At 39.8% G+C, this 21003-nt stretch overlaps 1 protein-coding gene across 8 annotated transcripts in view; it reads left to right on the top strand.

The window, feature by feature from the left end:
• Window positions 1-2032: 2032 nt before the first annotated feature.
• UNC80 (unc-80 homolog, NALCN channel complex subunit) overlaps window positions 2033-21003 on the top strand; it is a 270741-nt gene continuing 251770 nt past the window's right edge. For all 8 annotated transcript variants that reach the window (XM_058300212.1, XM_058300207.1, XM_058300210.2 and 5 more), the window contains exons 1-6: window positions 2033-2661; window positions 3593-3641; window positions 5461-5617; window positions 6508-6809; window positions 16755-16878; window positions 19280-19350. In XM_058300212.1, the coding sequence (XP_058156195.1) occupies window positions 2570-2661; window positions 3593-3641; window positions 5461-5617; window positions 6508-6809; window positions 16755-16878; window positions 19280-19350 (795 nt within the window). In that variant the 5' untranslated portion in view covers window positions 2033-2569. The remainder of the gene's footprint in view (window positions 2662-3592; window positions 3642-5460; window positions 5618-6507; window positions 6810-16754; window positions 16879-19279; window positions 19351-21003) is intronic.

Genomic DNA, 21003 nt, shown 5'->3' with positions numbered 1-21003 from the left:
AACTGCCTTTTAATGATATCCATTGCCATTTATAATATGTACTCAAGAACAACTCCTTAATGCTGCTATATACAAACATAAAATAAAAGCATGATTTTGTCTGTCCACTTTTTCTCTCTTGAATGAGATCACAGTTTACTGAATTGCTTAAAATAGAAAACCTGGATCTTAATTTGATATTTATTGAAGGCTTAATATAGATCAGGGACCTTCTTAAATTCTTTACAAGTATTAACATTTAATCCTTACAATATTTCTTTGGGGAAGGAACCATTATTAAGAAACCTTATCAGTGGCAGACTTGGCCCAGTGGTTAGGGCGTCCGTCTACCACATGGGAGGTCCTCGGTTCAAACCCCAGGCCTCCTTGACCCGTGTGGAGCTGGCCCATATGCAGTGCTGATGCGCGCAAGGAGTGCCCTGCCATGCAGGGGTGTCCCCCACATAGGGGAGCCCCTCTCGCAAGGAGGGCCGCCCAGCGTGAAAGAAAGTGCAGCCTGCCCAGGAATGGCTCCACACATTTGGAGAGCTGACACAAAAGATGACGCAACAAAGAAAAGAAACACAGATTCCCTTGCTGCTGACAACAACAGAAGCGGACAAAGAAGACACAGCCAATAGACACAGAGAACAGACAACCGGGGTGGGGGTGGGGGGAAGGGGAGAGAAATAAATAAATAAATAAATCTTAAAAAAAAAAAAAGAAACCTTACCATTAAGTTTTTAACTTTACCAGGGTATTATACCTAGTAAGTAAGTGGTAGGGCTAGATTCAAAGCTGTCTGGCTCAAGACCCAAGCTCTTAGCCACTATGCTATTAATTTTCTTTCCCCACACCCATTTGGTCATCATATCCTATTCTATCTTTGCAATATCTTTCAAACTCATCTCCTTATCTCTAGCTCTGTTACCATGGCTTTGGTTCAGGATATCTTAGAAAAATTTCCCATTATCTTCAGACTGGGGTTCTCATCTACACTTCTTGCCCGTTTCAAACAACTTTTACATTGTTGTCATATCAATCACACTTAAATGCAAATGAAGTTACTTCCCTGCTTGTAGGCTTCCCATCCAAACCTCCTTGTCTGCCATTCTAAGCCTTCTCCTTCTGAGCCCTGACCATCTTTTTCTGCCTTTTCCTTTTGTTTGTAACTGAATCTTCATTCATCTCTCCCATGGTACTCTTCTTTATGTCTTTGTCTTCTTTTCAATACTATAAGTTCATTATGAGCAGGAGTCAATATGGTGTAGTGCTTGACTTATAAATTGGCTCAATAAATGTGTTGAATAAACCATGTTTGAAATCTTTCTTTGTTTCAAGATCTATATTTCAAGATCCATATTAAAAGATGATTTCATGAAAGTAAGTGAATAATTTATTTCTCTAGCTGAAATACAAATTCACATATAGTTAATTATGAAGAAAGCATTTATATCTATTGAGCTCAGGCCCTGGGGTTTGATTCTTTGTTTCATAGGTTACACAGGTATCTTTGCTCAAAAAGGTGTGTGGTTTTTTGTTTGTTTTTAGGTAGTTGGGGCCACAGCAATGGTTTTCTATTTAGAAAGCTTCACCCTAGTCCCCTTTTTATTACTGGATGAAACAGCTGACGGTAATCCATCTATAAACTCAATAGACATTTTGAATGTGCCAATTGAAGGAAAATGGCCCATATCACCAGGATCAACAAGATCACCCAAGTGTTTTTAATGGACTATAATAAAGTACAATTTCCTCACAACATGATTTGAATGTCCTTCCTCAAGGTGCAATTAATTGATACCCGTAACCAGTTCATTTTGGACTTTTCATTCCTGAGTTGGCAAAACAAGGTCAGTTTTTTGAGGCTACCTTTTAAAAATAAATTCTCACATCAGAGAACTTTCAAGCTTCCTCTGACTTGCCAAAGTTGCCTCCTTTCGTAGTTTACACTTTAATAATTTTCATGCATTTCTCCTGCTAAACCCTGAGGGTGGACTCCTGACCTCCTTGCTAGAGGTGCGAATGATGACAGAGTTAGTGACTGCTCTGCGGTTCTCCAAAGCTCCTCCTCCCCAGACCGTGACAGTTCTTCGGATGCTGAGGTTGGGAAACAGGACAGGGGACACTCCTGGGGTGCAGCTCGGAGGGAAAAAGCCGAATCCTGGCGGCTGAAGAGGCCGTGCAGGGGACCGGCCTGCGATGCAGAGCGTGGACTCTCTCGGCCATCCCCCGGCTGCTCGACCTGCCCCCAGCGCGCCTTTGGGCCCGGCCAGGGCCGCTGTCCACAGTGGGAGGTGCTGAAAGCAAGGCGCGGGGGCGGCGAGGCGGACAGCTCCTCCGAGCGTCCCCCTCCCCGCTCCGCCGCTCCTCCAGCCCTCCCCTCCTCCCGCAGCCATGTTCCACGCACGGGGAGGTGCGGGGGAAGGGGAGAGGGACGGGGGATCAGGGCGGAGAGAGCCGGCTTTGCCTCGGGGAAGGAGGGGATGAGAGTTGGGGGGAGCAGCGGGAGGAAGAGGAGGAAGAGGCGGCGGCGGCTAGTGAGGAGCCAGCTCTGGGTCCTGCAGTAGGACTCCCGGGAGCCACCATCATGGTGAAGAGGAAGAGCTCCGAGGGCCAGGAGCAGGACAGCGGCCGCGGCATTCCCCTGCCTATCCAGACCTTTCTGTGGCGGCAAACCAGGTGAGGGGCGCAGAGGGCGCGCCGCGGGCTGGCCTGGGTTGGGGACGCTCCTGGGGCCGCCCAGGTCGCCGCCGCCGCCGCCGCCGCTGCCGCTGCTGCCGAGGCCGCGCCACAGCCTGCAGCTCCCTCTCTGGAGCTGGAAAGCAAGCCCTCTGAACCCTCTGAAAAACACGCATTTAAAAAAAAATATTTCAATGAAGTTTGACGAGAAGCAGATTGGCAGTTCTCGAATAAATATATACATCCTTGAGGGGGCGGGAGGGCAGAGAGCCCTGGAAGAGGGGGCAGGGAACTAAGGAAGATAATTATGACTGCCTGTGCTCCTGCGTCCAATTCCCCCTCCATCTCCTGCAGTAATTCCAACCCGGTGACCTGTTGTTTTTCCAGCTCCTGTTTGGCTAAGATCTGCTATGCCCACTTGTTAACCATTTTCGCTTGGATTCAGCCAGTGAAAATCTTCCCAGTTAAAGCCCCTGGGAATTTTTGATAAGGGATTTTTTTTTTTCCTGAAAAGGTCTGAAACCTATTCCAATAGTCAAGAAGCAAGGTTTCCTTTATTATTTTTGTTGTTATGATTTAAAGATTTATCAGATAAGAAATCAGGACCCATAGGTCGTATTTATTTTTCAGTTTTAATATGACTGTACACGTGTAATGTACCACTTCTAACCACTAACAATTTAGAATCTGATAAAGTCTTCACGATGAGTAGATACAGAAAAACATAGATATTCGCATCTGTTTCATATACGTAGTTGGATGTGAAAAAGAAAATGTCCTCAGCTGTTCAATACCTACTCATTAACAAGCTATAGGGAAACATGAAATTTGAGTTTCAGAGCACTGCACCATTTTGAATGAAAAAAAGCCATAGGGATTTTTAAATACTGTTTTTACTAATATTTATAACAAATGTCTATTAATTTTTCAGTGCATTTTTGAGGCCCAAACTGGGGAAGCAATATGAAGCCTCCTGTGTGGTATGTGATGTTCATCATTTAATGATTAGCTCCATATATTATGTGATAACGTGGATTAAAAATTATGTTAAATCATACTGCCTGTAAATACTAATTCATTCAGCAATTATTATTGAACAACTCTTGTGTGCCAGGCATGGTTTTAGATTCTGGGGTCAGAACAGTGATCAAAATAAGCATAAAGTTTATATTCTAGGTGGAGGAGGGACAGACCATAACCAAATAAGTGAAGTACTTAGTAAGCCCGATGGTGATAAGAGCTCTTGAGAAAACTTAAGCAAGAAAGGACATTAGGGAGAATTCAGGGCGGGGATTTCATTTTATAAGGGGTACGTGGGTAAGGCCTACCTGCTAATGTGACTGTTGGACAAAGATCTGAAGGGAGGAAGGGAGGGAGATAGCTCAGGGAAGGAGCAGAGGGAGCAGCAAATCTAAAGGAGCATAGCCCAGAGTGGAGAGTAAATAATGGGGTGGAGAGGGGGACAGTAGTAGAAGAGGAATTTGTGAGATAACAGAACTGGGCAGTGGAGGGCCTTGCGATGACTTACTATAAAAGTCAAATCCTTAACCAACAATGTCAAGACTGGAAGTTTATATGAAAAATGCCTATGAAATACTCAAAAAGTAATGTGAAGTGTTGAACTTGTAAGTCTTGCATTTGTTGTATAGTCTGAAAATAGAAAATAGAAAATAATAAAGTAATTATGATAATGCCATTAATATTTATTCAGAAAAAGAGTGCCCTTGTCCTGAGTTCTGAGGGTGAGTTTCCACAGTGAGAAAATAAATCATGAAATCATCAAGCAAATTTGAAATGAACTTTTCACAGACTTCATTAAAACTGAGAACTCATATAAAGGTCTTTATATTCCATATATTTTAGTCTAAAGGTGCATATGTGCACATTTAGATATTGACATGCGTATTTGCAAATTGTTACATGGCTATATTTCTATAGTAAGGAATTCCTATATGTGTTAGGGCCACAAAATGTGGTGGGCTAACTGAAGAGTTAAACACACACACACACATACACACTCAAGTAGGGATCAGTTTGGTTGCATCCTCTGCCTTTCAACTTTGTCAAAGAGATATTTTCAAATATAACTTTCTTATAAGGACCTTTTAATGTAATTTATTTTTGTATTTAGCTCAAGTCAGAATAATTTGATACTTTGGTGCTTCACTTTCTGAGAGTATCTCTGGCTAGGAAAAAAGATTGAAAAAACCTACTTCCTTCCCTCCCTCCCTTCCTTCCTTCTATATTGAATATCTTCTATGGTGTCAAGCATTAGGTTAGAAGGCCATTTTTGGAGGCATAGGGTAAATCAGGGACTACAAAATCAGATTTTTGAAAGAATTGTATCATAGTTAATACCTGTTGAATGAAGACATAAATCTAGCCCTCAAAACACTTCAGCAAAAGGTTAACAATTTCACTTTGATCTGCAATTGTGACAACCCCTTTGAATGACTCAGCAAGTATTTTAGGAAATATTATATGCAAAAACTTAAGCAGTTAAGTGTGATGTTATACTCTTTGTCAGAGGAAGCTTATTTTGATGGAAATAAAAATCTAATAATTCAAGCCATGTACATTGGATCAAAACGTGCAAATGGATAGACAAGAGGAAATTTTCACTGACCCATTAACTTGCATGTAAATATATACAGTGGAATACAATATGAACACACCCCAGAGAATTTGGTCTGGTGATTTGCATCTTTTGAGGTATTTAGGACCTTGATGTCCATTTCTCCACCAATGAGAATCTCTGGTTCCTTGTTTTACATGCTTTTGTTTTGTTTGTATCTGCAGTCCTTTGAACGAGTGTTGGTAGAAAACAAGCTGCATGGCCTCTCTCCAGCCCTCTCTGAAGCCATCCAGAGCATTTCCAGATGGGAGCTGGTACAAGCCGCTTTGCCTCATGTCCTCCACTGCACTGCAACCCTGCTTTCAAACAGGAACAAGCTAGGTTGGTGCTTCTGAATTATTTTCTCATAGTATACAATTGTCCTTTGTGTTCAATACTCATAATAATATTTATTGAGTACTTACTGTTTTCATGGGCAGCATGCATACATTATCTTATTTCATTTTCACAACACCCCCATACATTGATACCACTATTTTCCCCATTTTATCAATGAGGAAACTGGCTCTTTTGTTTTTAAATTTATAAGTAGTTTTCAAATATATTGTCCTTTTAAACATTAAAATATTATGGGGAACCTGAAGACTCTCACCCACCCATGATAAGTCTTAGCCCAGGTTGTCCCCTTTGCCCTCCCAACTCCCAGAACAGCCACTTCCATGGATTTGGCATATACCCTTCCAGACATTTTTCTCCAGCTTTGAAGTACTATATGTATATGTCCACACATGTTAAAGATTGTTTTTTTCCTTTTTTACATTGTTTTGCAAATTGTTTTACTCTCATGGCAATACATCCTAGCCATCTATTCCATGTTAGTGTACTCACTCTTCTCTATCCCACTTCCTCCCCTCTTCCAGGTCTCTGCTGAAATAGTACCTGTCTCGTGGGATATTTCCTGGTTATAATGTCTAAAATAGACAAGTTGCTGTCTTCAGAGCCTAAACTCTTAATAACTATGCCACCTATTTGGAAATATATATGGGAATCTGACTGAAGAAATGGCAGCATTTCTTTCTACAGAGATTGCAGCCAGTCAGAAAGCCCATAAATGAGTCCTGCAAGCAGTCGTTATAAGAAGCTTAGAGAAATGCTAGTGTCCAGGAAATCAAGCTGTAGAGTAGAGCAGAGATGTTCTTGACCCAGGGTTAATATCCATTGTTCTGGTCACAGAGTTTGACTTAACCTTGCTGTGTGGTTTTCCCATGCAGGCCACCAGGATAAACTGGGTGTTGCTGAGACAAAGCTCCTTCACACCCTGCACTGGATGCTCCTGGAGGCCCCCCAGGACTGCAACAGTGAGCGGTTTGGGGGCACAGACCGCGGCTCCAGCTGGGGGGGCAGCAGCAGTGCTTTCATCCACCAGGTAGAAAACCAAGGTTCTCCAGGGCAGCCTTGCCAAAGCAGCTCCAATGATGAAGAAGAAAATAGCCGAAGGAAGATCTTCCAGAACTCCATGGCTACTGTGGAGCTCTTTGTATTTCTCTTTGCGCCTCTGGTACACAGGATCAAGGTAAACAGAAGCAGGTTTCGTAGCTGAGGTGGGAAGGAAATGAAATGGAATGGGCTTTCCATGCCTTGTATGATCTCATAGTAAGCCAAGGCATGGAGACCTTTACATTTACATTAAACTGCTGAACATCATTTTAAAAACACAGATCCCCACTTATCATTTACCTACTTAAAAATCTTCACTATTTCTCCATCTGCCCCAATGTAATGCCCAACATTTTAAGTTAGCATAAAAGGGCAAGCATGAACTGGTACTTAAGTTCCTTTCTTGACTTGCATCCTGCCAATCCCTACTGGCCACTTCAAGACCCAGCCCCACAGCAGCCATCTGTTTCCATCCTCTGCTCCTCTCATGGTCCTTCAAATCCCACATTCCAACATCGTATTTGTCCACGAAGCCTTTCCTCCACCTTCCCCCAAATATGCTTAGTCATCATCTCCACTGTGTTTCTCTAGCATTTTGTGAACACCTTTATTAGAGTAGAGGATCTAGAGCACGAGTTTTAATCTTTCATTTGCTACGGACCTTTTTGGCACATTGGTATTGCCTATGAACTGCTTTCAAAATACGTTTAAACACATAAAATTCCAAAGTTAGGATTACAAGGAAACCAATTATATCAAGATACAATTTATGTCTATATACTCTTTGGATCTAGAGAAGACACTGTAAGTTGAAATCACAGAACTACCACTTTCGAGCTGTGTGATCTTGGTGACATTACTTGACCTCTCTGGTCCTCACTTGCATAAAATCATGGATACCACTAACAGAGTGAATATATGTGAAAACACATCATTCCAACACATGGAAAGAATTCAAGAACTATTTGTTATTTCTGTGATTGAATAAATTATAGCATTCATCAAGTGGTAAGATACGAGGTAAGAAGCAATTAATATGTTCAACTGTTCAACTGTTCTACTTATTAATAGAATATTACAACGTTAATGAGTGGATGCTTTATCAATGTATATACAAAGGTGATTGTGATTGTTAATAATCACTACAAGAGGGATTGACAAACTGGTCTTTTTTTCCATTTTAGTGGTTCTCATGAATTGGCCGCATTGCCCATCAAACATACTAAATATTTTAATGTTGTTAAATCAAATTAAATTGTTAGTCAAAAAGCTTTAGTTTCCCATTTAAAAGTCTTTTACAAAGCTTATCCTTAATGGGAAGCTTTACTTGAACTGAGACCATCCCGTGGCCTCTACAGCTGTGGGACTCCTGCCTTCCTCCTCAGCCTCAGCGTCCTCTTATCTCCCTGGCCTCTCCCTTGGTCACTAACCTGCAGGCTTACTGGAGGCTCTCCCCTCAAACGCAGCCAGCCCATTTTTGCTCAGGTCCTTGCACTGGTTTTTCCATCTACTTTGAACATTTCCCCTCACCCCTATCCCCAGATTTTCACTTGGCCACATCCTTCTTGTCAATTTACTCTTAACTCTAATGTCACCACCTCAGAGGTGGGCCACTAGCAGATTACCCTGCTTTTTTCTTCTCAGCACATATCAATACCTGGAATTACTTTATGCATTTGTTTACATGTTTATTGTCCATCACTCCCACTAGAAGAGGGGCTCCTTGAGTGAAGGGTGCCTGCCTGTCTAGTTTACAACAGCGTCTCTAGTGTCTAGAACAGTGCCTGGCTTCCATTAGACACTCAATAAGTTTGTGATGACTGACTCACTGACTAAACCCATGTTATAATCAGAAACTGCTTCAGGTGCCAAAAGTAGCAACTATGTGTAGGTGCAAAGCTCTTAAAATGGAGAGAACAGAAAGGAAATCTCCTTAAAAATGATAACCCATAAAGATGTGTCTCGGTTGAGAAATATCCTCTGCAGTTGGAAAATGTGGGAGTATAGGGTACCCAGTGTGGCTGTAGTTTTATTTGGAGTATGTGGCTGAAAGCCCAAGTTTTGGAAACAGCCTGCATTTGTCCTAGTGTATGACATTGAGCAATCAACTTCTTTAAGCCCCAGTTTCTCATGAATAAATTGGACATAATAATACTTTCTTTATGGGTCTTTGTAAAGATTAAACAAGTTCAAGTGCTCAATGTAGAAAGTCATTGGGTAATTAGAGGTTTTTAATGTTGGTATTTTATTGATACAGGTATTATGTATTATTGGTAGAAAGGGAGCCAGTTCCTCTTTCAGGAGAGACTGCACAGATAGTTGAGGAAAGCCGGCTCCAAACCGAGTTTTTTTTTTTAAGTTTTATTTATTTATTTAACCCCCCCCCCCCCCCCCACCGGTTGTCTGTTCGCTGCCTCTTGTTTCTTTGTCCGCTTCTGTTGTCGTCAGCGGCACGGGAAGTGTGGGCGGCGCCATTCCTGGGCAGGCTGCACTTTCTTTCGCGCTGGGCGGCTCTCCTTAAGGGTGCACTCCTTGCGCGTGGGGCTCCCCTACGCGGGGGACACCCCTGCATGGCAGGGCACTCCTTGCGCACATCAGCACTGCACGTGGGCCAGCTCCACACAGGTCAAGGAGGCCCGGGGTTTGAACCGCGGACCTCCCATGTGGTAGACGGATGCCCTAACCACTGGGCCAAGTCCGTTTCCCAAACCAAGTTTTATCTATGACCTGGAAGACATATGAAGACCAAATGAAGAAAAGCAAGTTAAGTTAGGAAAAGAACATTTAACTAACATTCTGTTGAGTTAGGAATGGAGTTTAGCTTAAGCAATGAGCAAAATCCTAAATGTGTATACGTATTTTTTCTTTAAAATCTTTTTTAAAAATTTTTATTTATTTTTCCAAATCTTGTTTTTTTTAAAGATTTATTTTTTATTTATTGCCCCTTCCTTCCCTCCCCCCCCCCCCCAGTTGTCCGCTCTCTGTGTCCATTCGCTGTGTGTTCTTCTGTGACTGCTTCTATCCTTATCAGTGGCACTGGGAATCTGTGTTTCTTTTTGTTGTGTCATCTTGTTGTGTCAGCTCTCTGTGTGTGCGGCACCATTCTTGGGCAGGCTGCACTTCCTTTCACGCTGGGCAGCTCTCCTTACGGGGTGCACTCCTTGTGTGTGGGCTCCCCTACGCAGGGGACACCCTTGCATGGCACAGCACTCCTCGCGCGCATCAGCACTGCGCATGGGCCAGCTCCACTTGGGTCAAGGAGGCCCTGGGTTTGAACCTTGGACCTCCTATGTGGTAGGTGGACGCCCTATCCATTGCGCCAAGTCCGCTTCCCCAAATCTTGTTTTATTAACACCTACACACGACTCAACAACCAACCAGCAAATTTCAACTCATAAAATAGGAAGCATTTTCATTGTGTTTTCTTAAAAATGAAAAGTATGTTTGTCTCATTTAGAAAGAGTAGGCCTGTGATACGGCCTGTCTACCTAGATGTATTCTTTGTTCTTTGCAGGTTTAATTATGAGACATTTGTGCCTATTGTGTGATAAATGTGCCTGATGACAAGCATTGTTACAGTATTAGGGAAAAAAGGCAAATAAAAAAGGGAGCTCAGATAAGTTCAAGTTGGAGGAGGAGGGAGTATAAGAAACGCCAGATCATGGCCTTATGCAGTCATTTAACACATGCTCATTGAATTATCTGGCGTCATTACTTAGTAGCCAAGTAATCTCAGACAAGTCACTTACTGTCTGAGCCTCAATTTACTCATTTGTAATATGGAAGTGGTAATAATACTCAGCTCTACTTTAGGCAGTTACAAGGGGGTGAGAAAATGCATGTAAAGCACTGTAAAGTGATTGATACATAGTAAACAATTATTGTTAGCTGTTATTACTATTGCTAGCATTATGTTATCATTGCTATAAGTGAAGTATTATTCTAGATGCTGCAGACAATTAAAAGTTTGAATCAGTCAATAAATTTCCCCACAAAGAATTTTTGTCTGAGAAAGGTGTTTGCTTTTACAATGTGTTTAAGAATGTGCAGTCCCTAGATCAGGATTTCTCAGCCTTGGCATTGTTAACATTTGGGCCCAGATAATGCTGTATCTTGAGGTGCTATCCTGTAAATATTGCAGAATATTTAGCAGCATCTCTAACCTTTATTCACTAGATGCCGGTATCAGCTCCCCCTACTCCCCCCACTTGGAATAACTTCCGGTGACTCCAGACAATGCCAGATGTCCCCAGGGAAAGGGGAGGCAAACTCACCTCTGATTGAGAACCACTGCCCTAGATCTTTCATTTGCCTATAGGTTATCACGCCCTGTCCAGCCCTGTTTTCCTTCTCTATCTGTTCTAGCCCCATAAGCATCATGAATGCTGTTTCTCCCTGTTCTTCCTTTGTATTTGCCCCTTTTCACTCCAACCCCAGATCAAGACTCAGATCTACCTTCTCTGTCTCTGCCCTAGAGTTCCAAGTGCTACTGGGGAAAAATCACTCAACCATCTAGACTGGTACTTCTACAAAGTTGTGGTCTCCACCTCCCATGTGCAGCCCTGTTTCTCAACACCTTCCTTGATTTTACTCCCTCCGACCCACAATCAGAGCTAATGCAGACATTGTTGCAGGTTGAGGCTTTAGTAGGACATGGTGCTGCAGGAGCCATGGAAGGCTGAAATCCTCTCAACTTCCTCACCTCCCATTACTCCTCAGCCTCTTACCCCTGCTTCTGCTTTCCTCTATTATATGATAAATAAATTTCATATATCATTTATAAATTCACAACCACCACAGGGATATGGGTATCTTTGTCTCCATTTTACCAAAGAGGAAGCTGAGGTTCAGAGAGGTAATATTCAATCTTGTAAGTAGCGGAAGCACGATACAAACTGAATTCCATCTGACTTTTTATAACACTACAATGTTTATGTTTCTGTGCTGGTACTCTTCTCACTAGTATCAATAAGAATCTCTGAGTTGTTGAACCTAATTTCTGTTTCATAGTCCTCATTTTACTAAACCACAGCTGCATTTGATATTACCATCTTGCCTACTTCTTGTAGCTTTCCCTTGCCTTGGTGACACCACACTCTGCTTGTTCTCCTGGCATTCCTGACTGTTTCCTTTGAGAACTCATCTTCATTTTTTTTCCTTTTTAACACTGGGTTTCCCCAGAGATCTATCCTGGACTCTTCTCTCTTCTCACTCTGCCTCTTCTCCTTGGAAGACCTCCATCCACCCTTCCCCCACCAGCTTCATTTACTATCTCTGTCCCAAAGGCTGAGGTCACCTAATTCTGTACCTCCAAACGAGTTCTCTCTCCTGACCTGCAAACCAAAATTCCAACTGAATTCTCGAAGTACCTAATTCTCCAGCATTTCAGTCTTCCCCTTGAATGAGCTCTTGGTCCTCTATTCTACTTCAGATGATGGATGCATTCATGCAGACTTGGAGACTAGAAGCTACCTTTGATTACTCTCTCATCTTTAATTGCACATTCCACTAAACACAGAGTCCTACCCATTTTGGTCTACAAAATATTTTTCAAATGTACTACTTCCTTTGATCCCTTAAGTCATGCCTTTATCATGTTTTACTTGTATCCCTTACTTGGGCTACATTCTAATGGGATGCACAGCCTCCTGGCTTGTCTCATAAAATCATCCTCAACAGCAGAGTGATCTATTTAAAAAGCAGATTCGATCATGACACCATCATGCTTAAAATAATGTGTTGGTTTCTCCTGATACAGAGGGTAAAACTCTAACTCCCAAGTCCTCCAATATACCAGGCCCTCCATGACCGGCTGCCTGCTTCTCCTGCCTGTAAGCTCCAAATGTTTGGAGTCTCCCTCAGAACATAATACACTTTTCAGGCCTTTGCTCATGTTGGCCCTGATGCCTGGAATCCTCTCATACTCCATCCCTCTGCCTGGAAAACTCCTACTCATCCTTTAAGAATCCTCCATTCAAGATCCAGCCTCCCCATGCATAAGATCAGGTTAAGGGACTCTCCTCTATTTCCATAAAATTTTAAACATATCTTTGGTTGGTATGCTTAGTTGTTCATTATCATATTCTCTTTAAGTCTAGCTCTCCCATTCACTTCTCAGTGGTTTAAAGGTAGGAATTTCCATTATTTCTCTGGTATTTAACATAGTCCCTGTGTTTAGTAAGTATGTAATGGAATGAATGAATGTACTGATTAGCAAATAAATTAGTGATTCATACTTTTACAAAACAGGATAGTCTATGCATATTTTTCTATGCTTTTAATTTAAAACAAGCTTAAAGATTCCTCATAAAAATTAATAATCTGAAAATTCCATCAAAAATATAATTAATTTTAGATCAAATTTTATTTTGTCAAGTTAAAAATGCTGAATAGTTATTAAAACTAAGGAATCTCCATTAAAGGTGGCTTCAGTATTTTCATGGTTTGTTTGTAGTCACTTATTCCTCAAGAAATATTATTGAGTGCCTATTTTATGCCAGGCATTGTTCAAAGTGCTCAAGAAACATCAGGGAATAAAACAAAATCTAAGCCCTCAGGAAGGTTCTTACAGAATCCCTATGTGTTGAGTAAACAACTTTAAAATGGAGTTTAAAGCAATAGTTTTTAAATTAGATCTCTGTAAGCTTACTAGTAAACTATCTAGGATTTCTTGATGCCATCATGGAAACAGGCTCTTAGTGAAAGCAAGAAAAACATTTCATATGTGGAGTGTTTACACCTTTTGGTTTTTCCCAAGTCCTTTCTAGACCACCTGCCCTTCAGCTGTTTGACTGATAGAGTCTTTTCCAGCTACTGAGCTTCTGGTCATGTGTGTGTACACAGCATTGGGTGACCCATTAGAGGGGACGCTAGAAGAAGAATTAGGGTTCCTTGGTTTATATACTGTCAGTGTAAGAGGACTTACAAGGGAACCTACCCACGTATGAGGAGGCCAAAAGTACTGCAGGCATTCAGGACTGAAAAGCAATTGGATTTGGCTGGCATGATTTGGGGAAGCTAAAATATACTTGTTAATTAACAATTATATATTGGTGATCCAGGGAAAAGACACTGAGCAGAGATATCTGAATTTATCTGCAAGAAATATATAATCTAGTTGAGAATAAATCAAATAAAACCAAAGGATGCAGTACCTGGCAGTGAGTACTAAGCCGCACATTGTTATGACAGATGATAAAGACCAGGATTTCCATCCTAGACTGCTCACTTCCTGCTGTTGTTTCCAGCAAAACTTTCCTTATGTCAAAGTTACTTACAAGAACATGGGGGAGAGGATGTGGCCAAAGCAGTTGAGTGCCTGCCTCCCACATGGCAGATCCTGCATTTGGTACCTGGTGCCTCCTGAAAAAAAGCAAAACAACAAACAACAGGCAAAAACAAACAAACAAAAAAAACAACTCAGGGGAGCCAATGTGGCTCGGTGTTTGAGCAACAACTTCCCAAATACAAGTTCTCAGGTTCAATCCCTGAACCCTGGAGCTTAAAAAAAAACAAAACAAAACAAAAGAAACAGAAAACATGGAAAGGACTGGTCTGAGAAAGGAAAAACCATTGAAACCAGGTCAGTTTTGATTTGGTTTCCTCCATTTCTAGAAAAGTCTGATAAGCTTTTAAAATATTAATTCTCTGCTCACTGGATCTAATTCATGTCTAATACAGACTGCCCCATGACTTTTTCACAAAGATTTGGGTGACTCTCGCCTTAACTCCAGATCTGTGTCTAGTTGTTTACTCCATTTCCCTAGTTGAATGCCTAGCACACATCTCAAATTTAATATGTCCAAACTCGCCCCTCCTTCAGATTTACCCAACTTCATTAATGGCAAAGCCAAAAACCTTGCGATCACCATTTAAAAATGTTATTTCTTATTTGAGAAGTAGGTTTACAGAGAAATCATGCATAAAACACAGTTACCATATTATTAACACCTTGCATTAGTGTGGTTGTTGTGTTACAATTCATGAATGAACATTTTAATAATTATACTATTAACTGTAGCCTATCATTTATAATAGTGTATTTCTATCACCTTTGACTCCTCTTCCCTTATTCTTCTCTTCCAGTCCATCAGCAAAGCCCACCACTTCTCATTACTACTAAACCCTGGTCTAATCATCTTTCACCTATATGATAACAGTAACCTCCTAAATGGTTTTCCCTTCCACCTTGCCCTTTTTTGAATTACTCTCATTTGCCCAAGTAATCCTATTGAAACATAGGTTTGAGCATGTCACTCTTCCACTCAAAACCCTCCAGTGGTTCTCTCATCTTATTCAGTAATTAAGTCCTTACTATGATCTAAAGACCCTATACTATCTAGAACTCTGTAAGTTCTCTGATCTTACCTTTTTCCTGCTCTTTCCTTCTTCACTTGACTCTAGGCACATAGTCTCTTGACTGTTGACATACTAGACATACTTAGGGTCTTTGTACTTGCTGGTCCCTTTATGGAATTTTCTTCCTGGAGAGGTCCACAGGGCAACTCTTTCATTTCATTCGCATATTTACTTAAAAGTCACCTTCATCATCAGGCTGTCACTGGCCATCCTGTCTAGAATGCCAATGCTTCTTTTTGACTGCTTTACTTCACCGTTGCACTAGTAGGAGGTTTTGTATATTTTGTCCACTGTTGAATTCCATCTCCTAGAATAATACCAGGTACATAGTAGGTGTTCTATAAATATTTGAAGAATGAACATTGAATGAATTTGGCCAAGTGCCTTCCCAATATTTCCACAGGGTGATCCAGAGGTTTTCCTATTGCAGGTACTTCTGTGGCTCTGCGGCTAAGGGGTGGCAGGATCCCAGTCTGGGCTTTAGTGTTATAGTAGAGTCCTTTCTGTACCAAATGTGTGAATTTATGCAAGGATTCATCAGCCTTTCTACTTAAAGCTTCCTTTGAATTTGGGCTATATTGATTGAACATTGATAGAATCAACTTTTCTTTTTCATTATTGCCCATTTTCTTTTCAGTTCTTATCTTTCTAGCTAAATGGTTTTCAACCATGACTGTACATGAGAGTCACAAACAGGGAGCTTTTAAAAATCGCACAAAAATTCTGATTTAATTGGTCTGGGATTGGGCCAGGAGTGGGGTCTGGGCTGTGTATGTTTTGAAACCTACCCAGGTGATCCTAATGTACAATCCAGGGTTGCAAACCACTACCCTAGGTTTCAGTTGTGTTTGTTAATCTGCCATCACATTCTCTGCTTACATCATTATCCTTTTGAGAGGCTAATGTGTTTAGAATGTAATGTTGAATGGCACATATTTGGACTCCACGATGTTGCATTTTAAACACTTCAATCTCTCAAAACAATGCAATAATGGAAGCAGAGACTATGATCCCTGGAAGAGACCTTAAATTGCAGATAAATTGAGCAAGCATTGGTTGTAAAGTCATGTGTACCCAATTCCTAATTCTGTATTAAGCATGGTGATGATGCTGAGGGCTGCAGAGGGGAGAGGTATGGGGGTGGCCATGCCTAATACATCCCTGCCTTCGAGAAATTAAAGCCTATTGAGAAGGCAACATTGAAAAATAATAACACACTCTGCATGCTATTAAAAATAATAATACACTATGATATGTATATATAGTTTCATAGATCATGAAATGAATGAATGAAACTTCGTCTGGGTAATGGAAATTCAAAATAGCCCATATCTGAGGACACTAGTTTACTAGGGAAAAAAAGGACATTTAAATAATTGAAAAGTAATGATAACCACATGTAAAGAGATCTGCCAAGACACTAAACAGGCCTTGATCACTGTAAAACCTGAACAATAATCTGTGTATCCATGCTTTGCCCAAAACTGAATTTTGATTTATTAATTTTGCATAAAGCAAACCACCTTGATTTCCATAATTGCAACGATAAATTAGGGTCATTGGGTTACTCTAGAAACATTCATGCAGGTGATAAAGAGGTTTTGGCAAATTGACGCATTGTGAAAACAGTCTTGTGAATGTTGTTAATAAACTTTGCCTTGTCTGGTCCCTTCAACTAGTACTCACAACTTAGTTATTGAACATCGGTCTTCTCTTCCCCCAGGAATCTGACCTCACCTTCCGACTGGCCAGTGGGCTTGTTATCTGGCAGCCCATGTGGGAGCACAGACAGCCTGAAGTCTCTGGCTTCACAGCGCTGGTGAAGCCCATCAGGAACATCATTACAGGTTCGTGACTCATGACACCCAATGTATTAGCAGACTCCCTCACACATGGGTGTGAGGGTAATGGGACGATTTGCCCTAAAGAAGCCAAGAAGAACCATATTTCTCCAGGGAGTTACCTACGTGTCCTAGGTACAGGGTTCATTCACCTGAGAAGAAACTCCAAACCAAGGGCATGTGCTGTTGTGTTGTGTCACTTTGGATAATTCACTTAAATTTCCTGTGCCTCAGTTTCCTCATTTGTAAAGTCTATAAAATGGAACTATAATCTCTTCTTAATAGTAATTATCTCATAGGATTGTGTTGAGGAATAAATGAATTAATATATGTAAAGTTGCTTAGAAAAATGCCTGCCACATAGTAAGTAACTAATATTATCATCATCACCATTACAGTAGGTGGAGTAGAGGCTCCTTAACACTATCATATTTGTGTTTTGTTCCTATCAAAACATTTCAGCCTAATAATTTCTTAGTGAAATAGTTCTATTTTTGAATTGGAGGAAGAGCACAACATGGTAGCTTGAACAGCACATGATGGGCTTATGCGTCACCCCAGATGTGTCTCTTACTATGCATGTGACCTAAGTGCTCTGATCATTTCCACTTCCGTAAAATGGACATAATAATGCCCCTTACAGTGTTTCTTGGTGAGCAGAAATGAGAATGCATCAAGTGCTCCTTATAGTAGGTGCTTAATAAACCCAATTCTTCTGTTTCTAGCTCAAGTTTTAGCATCAAGTTTAAGAAACTTAAAAAGAGGTAAATTATGTGGAAAATCTAAAGAGGCATTAAATCTTCAAGATAAATATGTGTGTGTGTGTGTAGTTTGCTTACCTCAAAGTTTTTTGTACAGACAATGGGAATTATTCATGTGAAATGTTTTGTGAAGGGAAGGAAACTATAAACAATTTCCTACATTTTTTCCGGTAACTCAGTACTACCTTGCAAGGTACATAAAATGTTAAAGAGTTCTGGAAACCAGATAATGCCTTATTATACATATATGTGATGAGATACTTACAGTGATAAATCATGTTTTCTATAGTCATTAAAAAGGAAAGTTAATAATAAAAGTAGATTAGCCCCACAACTTAAAGGTATATATAACATTAACATCAAATAGATTGTAATCATAGGAGTAATAGTTTGTAGTAAGATTCAGGTATCAAGGAACCAAATAAGTAAAGATGTCATAGCCAGAAATGATCTCTTTCAGATTCCATGAATGGAATGAGGTTGATTTCTTTGCATTAAAACAATATGAGAGTGAAGACAGGAAAGATGTAAGAAACAAACCAAACCAGAACAAATGAAAACAAAAAATAACCCCTGAAAACAATGGAAATAGAGAAGAAAAGAAAATATGCTAAAGAGAAACAAAATTATTTAGTGCAAAATCCCTATCCCTGTGATTTGTTGATTAAAGACATTTATTTTTTAAGTCCTTCTATCTTATTCCTATATGAATGAGGAATTCACTTCATATTTAACTCTCTCTCTGATTAGTGAACTATCATTTAGCACATGTATAAAAACTTTCAAAAATCAGGCCTCATTTTCTGTCATGGAAACACCTGCACTAATCACTCCACCCTCCCTTTGCTTCTGGGTGATGTTCACAGTAGGTTCCTTTCCCCTTTACCTGATCCTGTGGACTTGAAATGGTGCCTGCTTCTGAGGGGAAATTAGTCTCAGCATAGATAGCATGCACAGAAGGAAAAAAACAATAGCACATTGTGACACTCTGCTGATCTTTCGATTTGTGACCTTGGTAAATCACGCTTTCTCTCCGACCAGTTTTCTCACAATTCTAATGAAGCATTGCCTTCTTAGCTTCCCACCATCCCTGTCCATATGGTAAAGATGAAACTAATTTACATCTTACCTCAAAGGAAACCTAATGTGGTAGTTAAAGCACAGATTCTGGAGCCAGACATCTTTGGCTAGAACCTTCATGTAAGAATCAAGTGATATTGGACAAGTTAAATTCTTGCCTCAGTTTCTTCCTCTGTAAAATGGGCCTAAAAATATACCAATATTATAAAGTTCTAAGGATAAATGAACTGATATGTATAAAATGCATAGAACAGGGCCTAGCACTCAAAAGATACTATGTAGATGTTAATTATTACTATTCTTTTTAATATTACCAACTTTTCAGAATCTTAACCTAATAGTATTCATACCGAAAAGATGAATATCTACATTAATTACTTAGAAATGCTAAGATATTTGATTTGGTTATTTGATTTTTCTTACAACAGTATTCTTAAATGTCTTCCTTAAAGGTGATATTAATATCCATTAAAACTGGTTTTCTATTTGAAAGTGAAATGAAATTTTGAAATAAAATGAACTTATAATCTTATAAAATTCTCCATGGAATTCTCTCATCCTTATAGCCAAGAGAAGTTCTCCTATCAACAGTCAAAGTCAGACCTGTGAATCACCAAATCAAGACATAAGACGAGAGGTGAGTCTATTATAAATCATGAGAAGAAAGGAGGCAGATCCTCAGACAGAAGAATAGTGTAGGGGCAATGGCATGAGTTCTAGAATCATACTCTGGGCCTCAAAAACTGCTCCTCCTCCCTGAATGTGAAACTTTAAACAGCCATAGGTTTTCTATCTGTGAAAGATGAAAATTAATTTTGTGCCCCTCCCAGAAGTATGGTAGATAATGCAAGAGTAGTGCTTGATATCATTTTGTTGTTCATGATAAGCAATTAGTAAGTATCAGCTATCATTATTCATCCCACATGAAATAAAGTATCTTGTTCTCAGTCAACACCTGATGTTGTTAGGCAACTTTAATATAGATGGGATAGTACTGCAGGGGGTGGGGAAGAGTGAAGAGGAAGGAGAAATAAAAAACCTTAAGGAAGGTAAGATTTAGTGAGGAGTAGACTAACCCACATGAAACAGAGCCTGCAAAATAAAGCAGAACATAACACAGTGTAAACTTAAAAGATAAAAAGGCTAGTTAAAGGCCTCATAACTTACAGTGCCAGTAACTTAAAATGTCCATTAGATGATCTGCTTTCCCTTCAAATTCAACATGTCCAAAACTAAACTTGCTTCCTTCCATCAAAATTGGTTTCTCTTTCTACCTGACGTATTACTGGCAAGAGGTATCATCATCTTTTTACCTTCAAAGCTGGAAATCTTGGGTCTATTATGTTTATCATTTATTGAGCAATTGCTAAGTACAGACATTAATTTATATGCCATATTCCATTTATTCTAATATATATATATACACACACACATATATTTTACTTATGTAGCATCTTTGAAATCTTCAGCCTCTAACTATCTCCCTGCCTGATAGCAGTCTTGATATAGTTATCATTCTTCTGCCACATAAATTTGTTAATTTCCAGCACCTATACTTCCAGAATGAGGATCAGAATCTTAGCAGAATATGTCAGAGGGAATAGTGAAGCACTCATTTAAGAAATAACACTTGAAAAATAATAATCTTTACACAGACGAAGTTATTCTGTGGAAAAACTCAAATATTAATAGCTCTGAGCTGAAAATTCTAAATGTAAAGAAATTTTAGGTATACCCTCACCAATTTATTTTACTTTTATTTTCCTTATTTTATATATATATATACACACACACACACATGTAAGATTGATATATAATCAAATTCCATGCCTAAATAAGTCTAAAATACCTCTTTCAATAAGTATAAAGTACAAGTCCTCACTGAAAAATGAACATTGTGTCCTAGTTTAATTAACAGAGTCTTTTATTTCTTAGTTGGACACAAAATAATGGTATATCTATAGTTTATTTACAAAATAAGGAGCACATCTGAGAAACATAATGAAGGGAAACAATATGACTCAGAAATCAAATAGAGAGGTTTAAGGAGAATGGAATATGAAGTTAATATATTTCATTGAGTTAAGGTGTCATCAAAGCCTTATAACTTCATTTGTTTTTATGACCGAATAATGTTCCATCATGTGTATGCATTTAGTTTATCAGTTTATTTGTTGGTAGACATTTGAGTTGTTTCTACCTTTTGGCAATTGTAAACAATGCTGCTATAAATATTGTTCTACTAGTATCTGTTTGAGACCCTGTTTTCATTTTCTTTGGGTATATACTC

This window comes from Dasypus novemcinctus, chromosome 7 (genome assembly GCF_030445035.2).
Source record: "Dasypus novemcinctus isolate mDasNov1 chromosome 7, mDasNov1.1.hap2, whole genome shotgun sequence".
NCBI lineage: Eukaryota > Metazoa > Chordata > Mammalia > Cingulata > Dasypodidae > Dasypus > Dasypus novemcinctus.
This window is presented reverse-complemented; position numbering and strand designations above follow the sequence as displayed.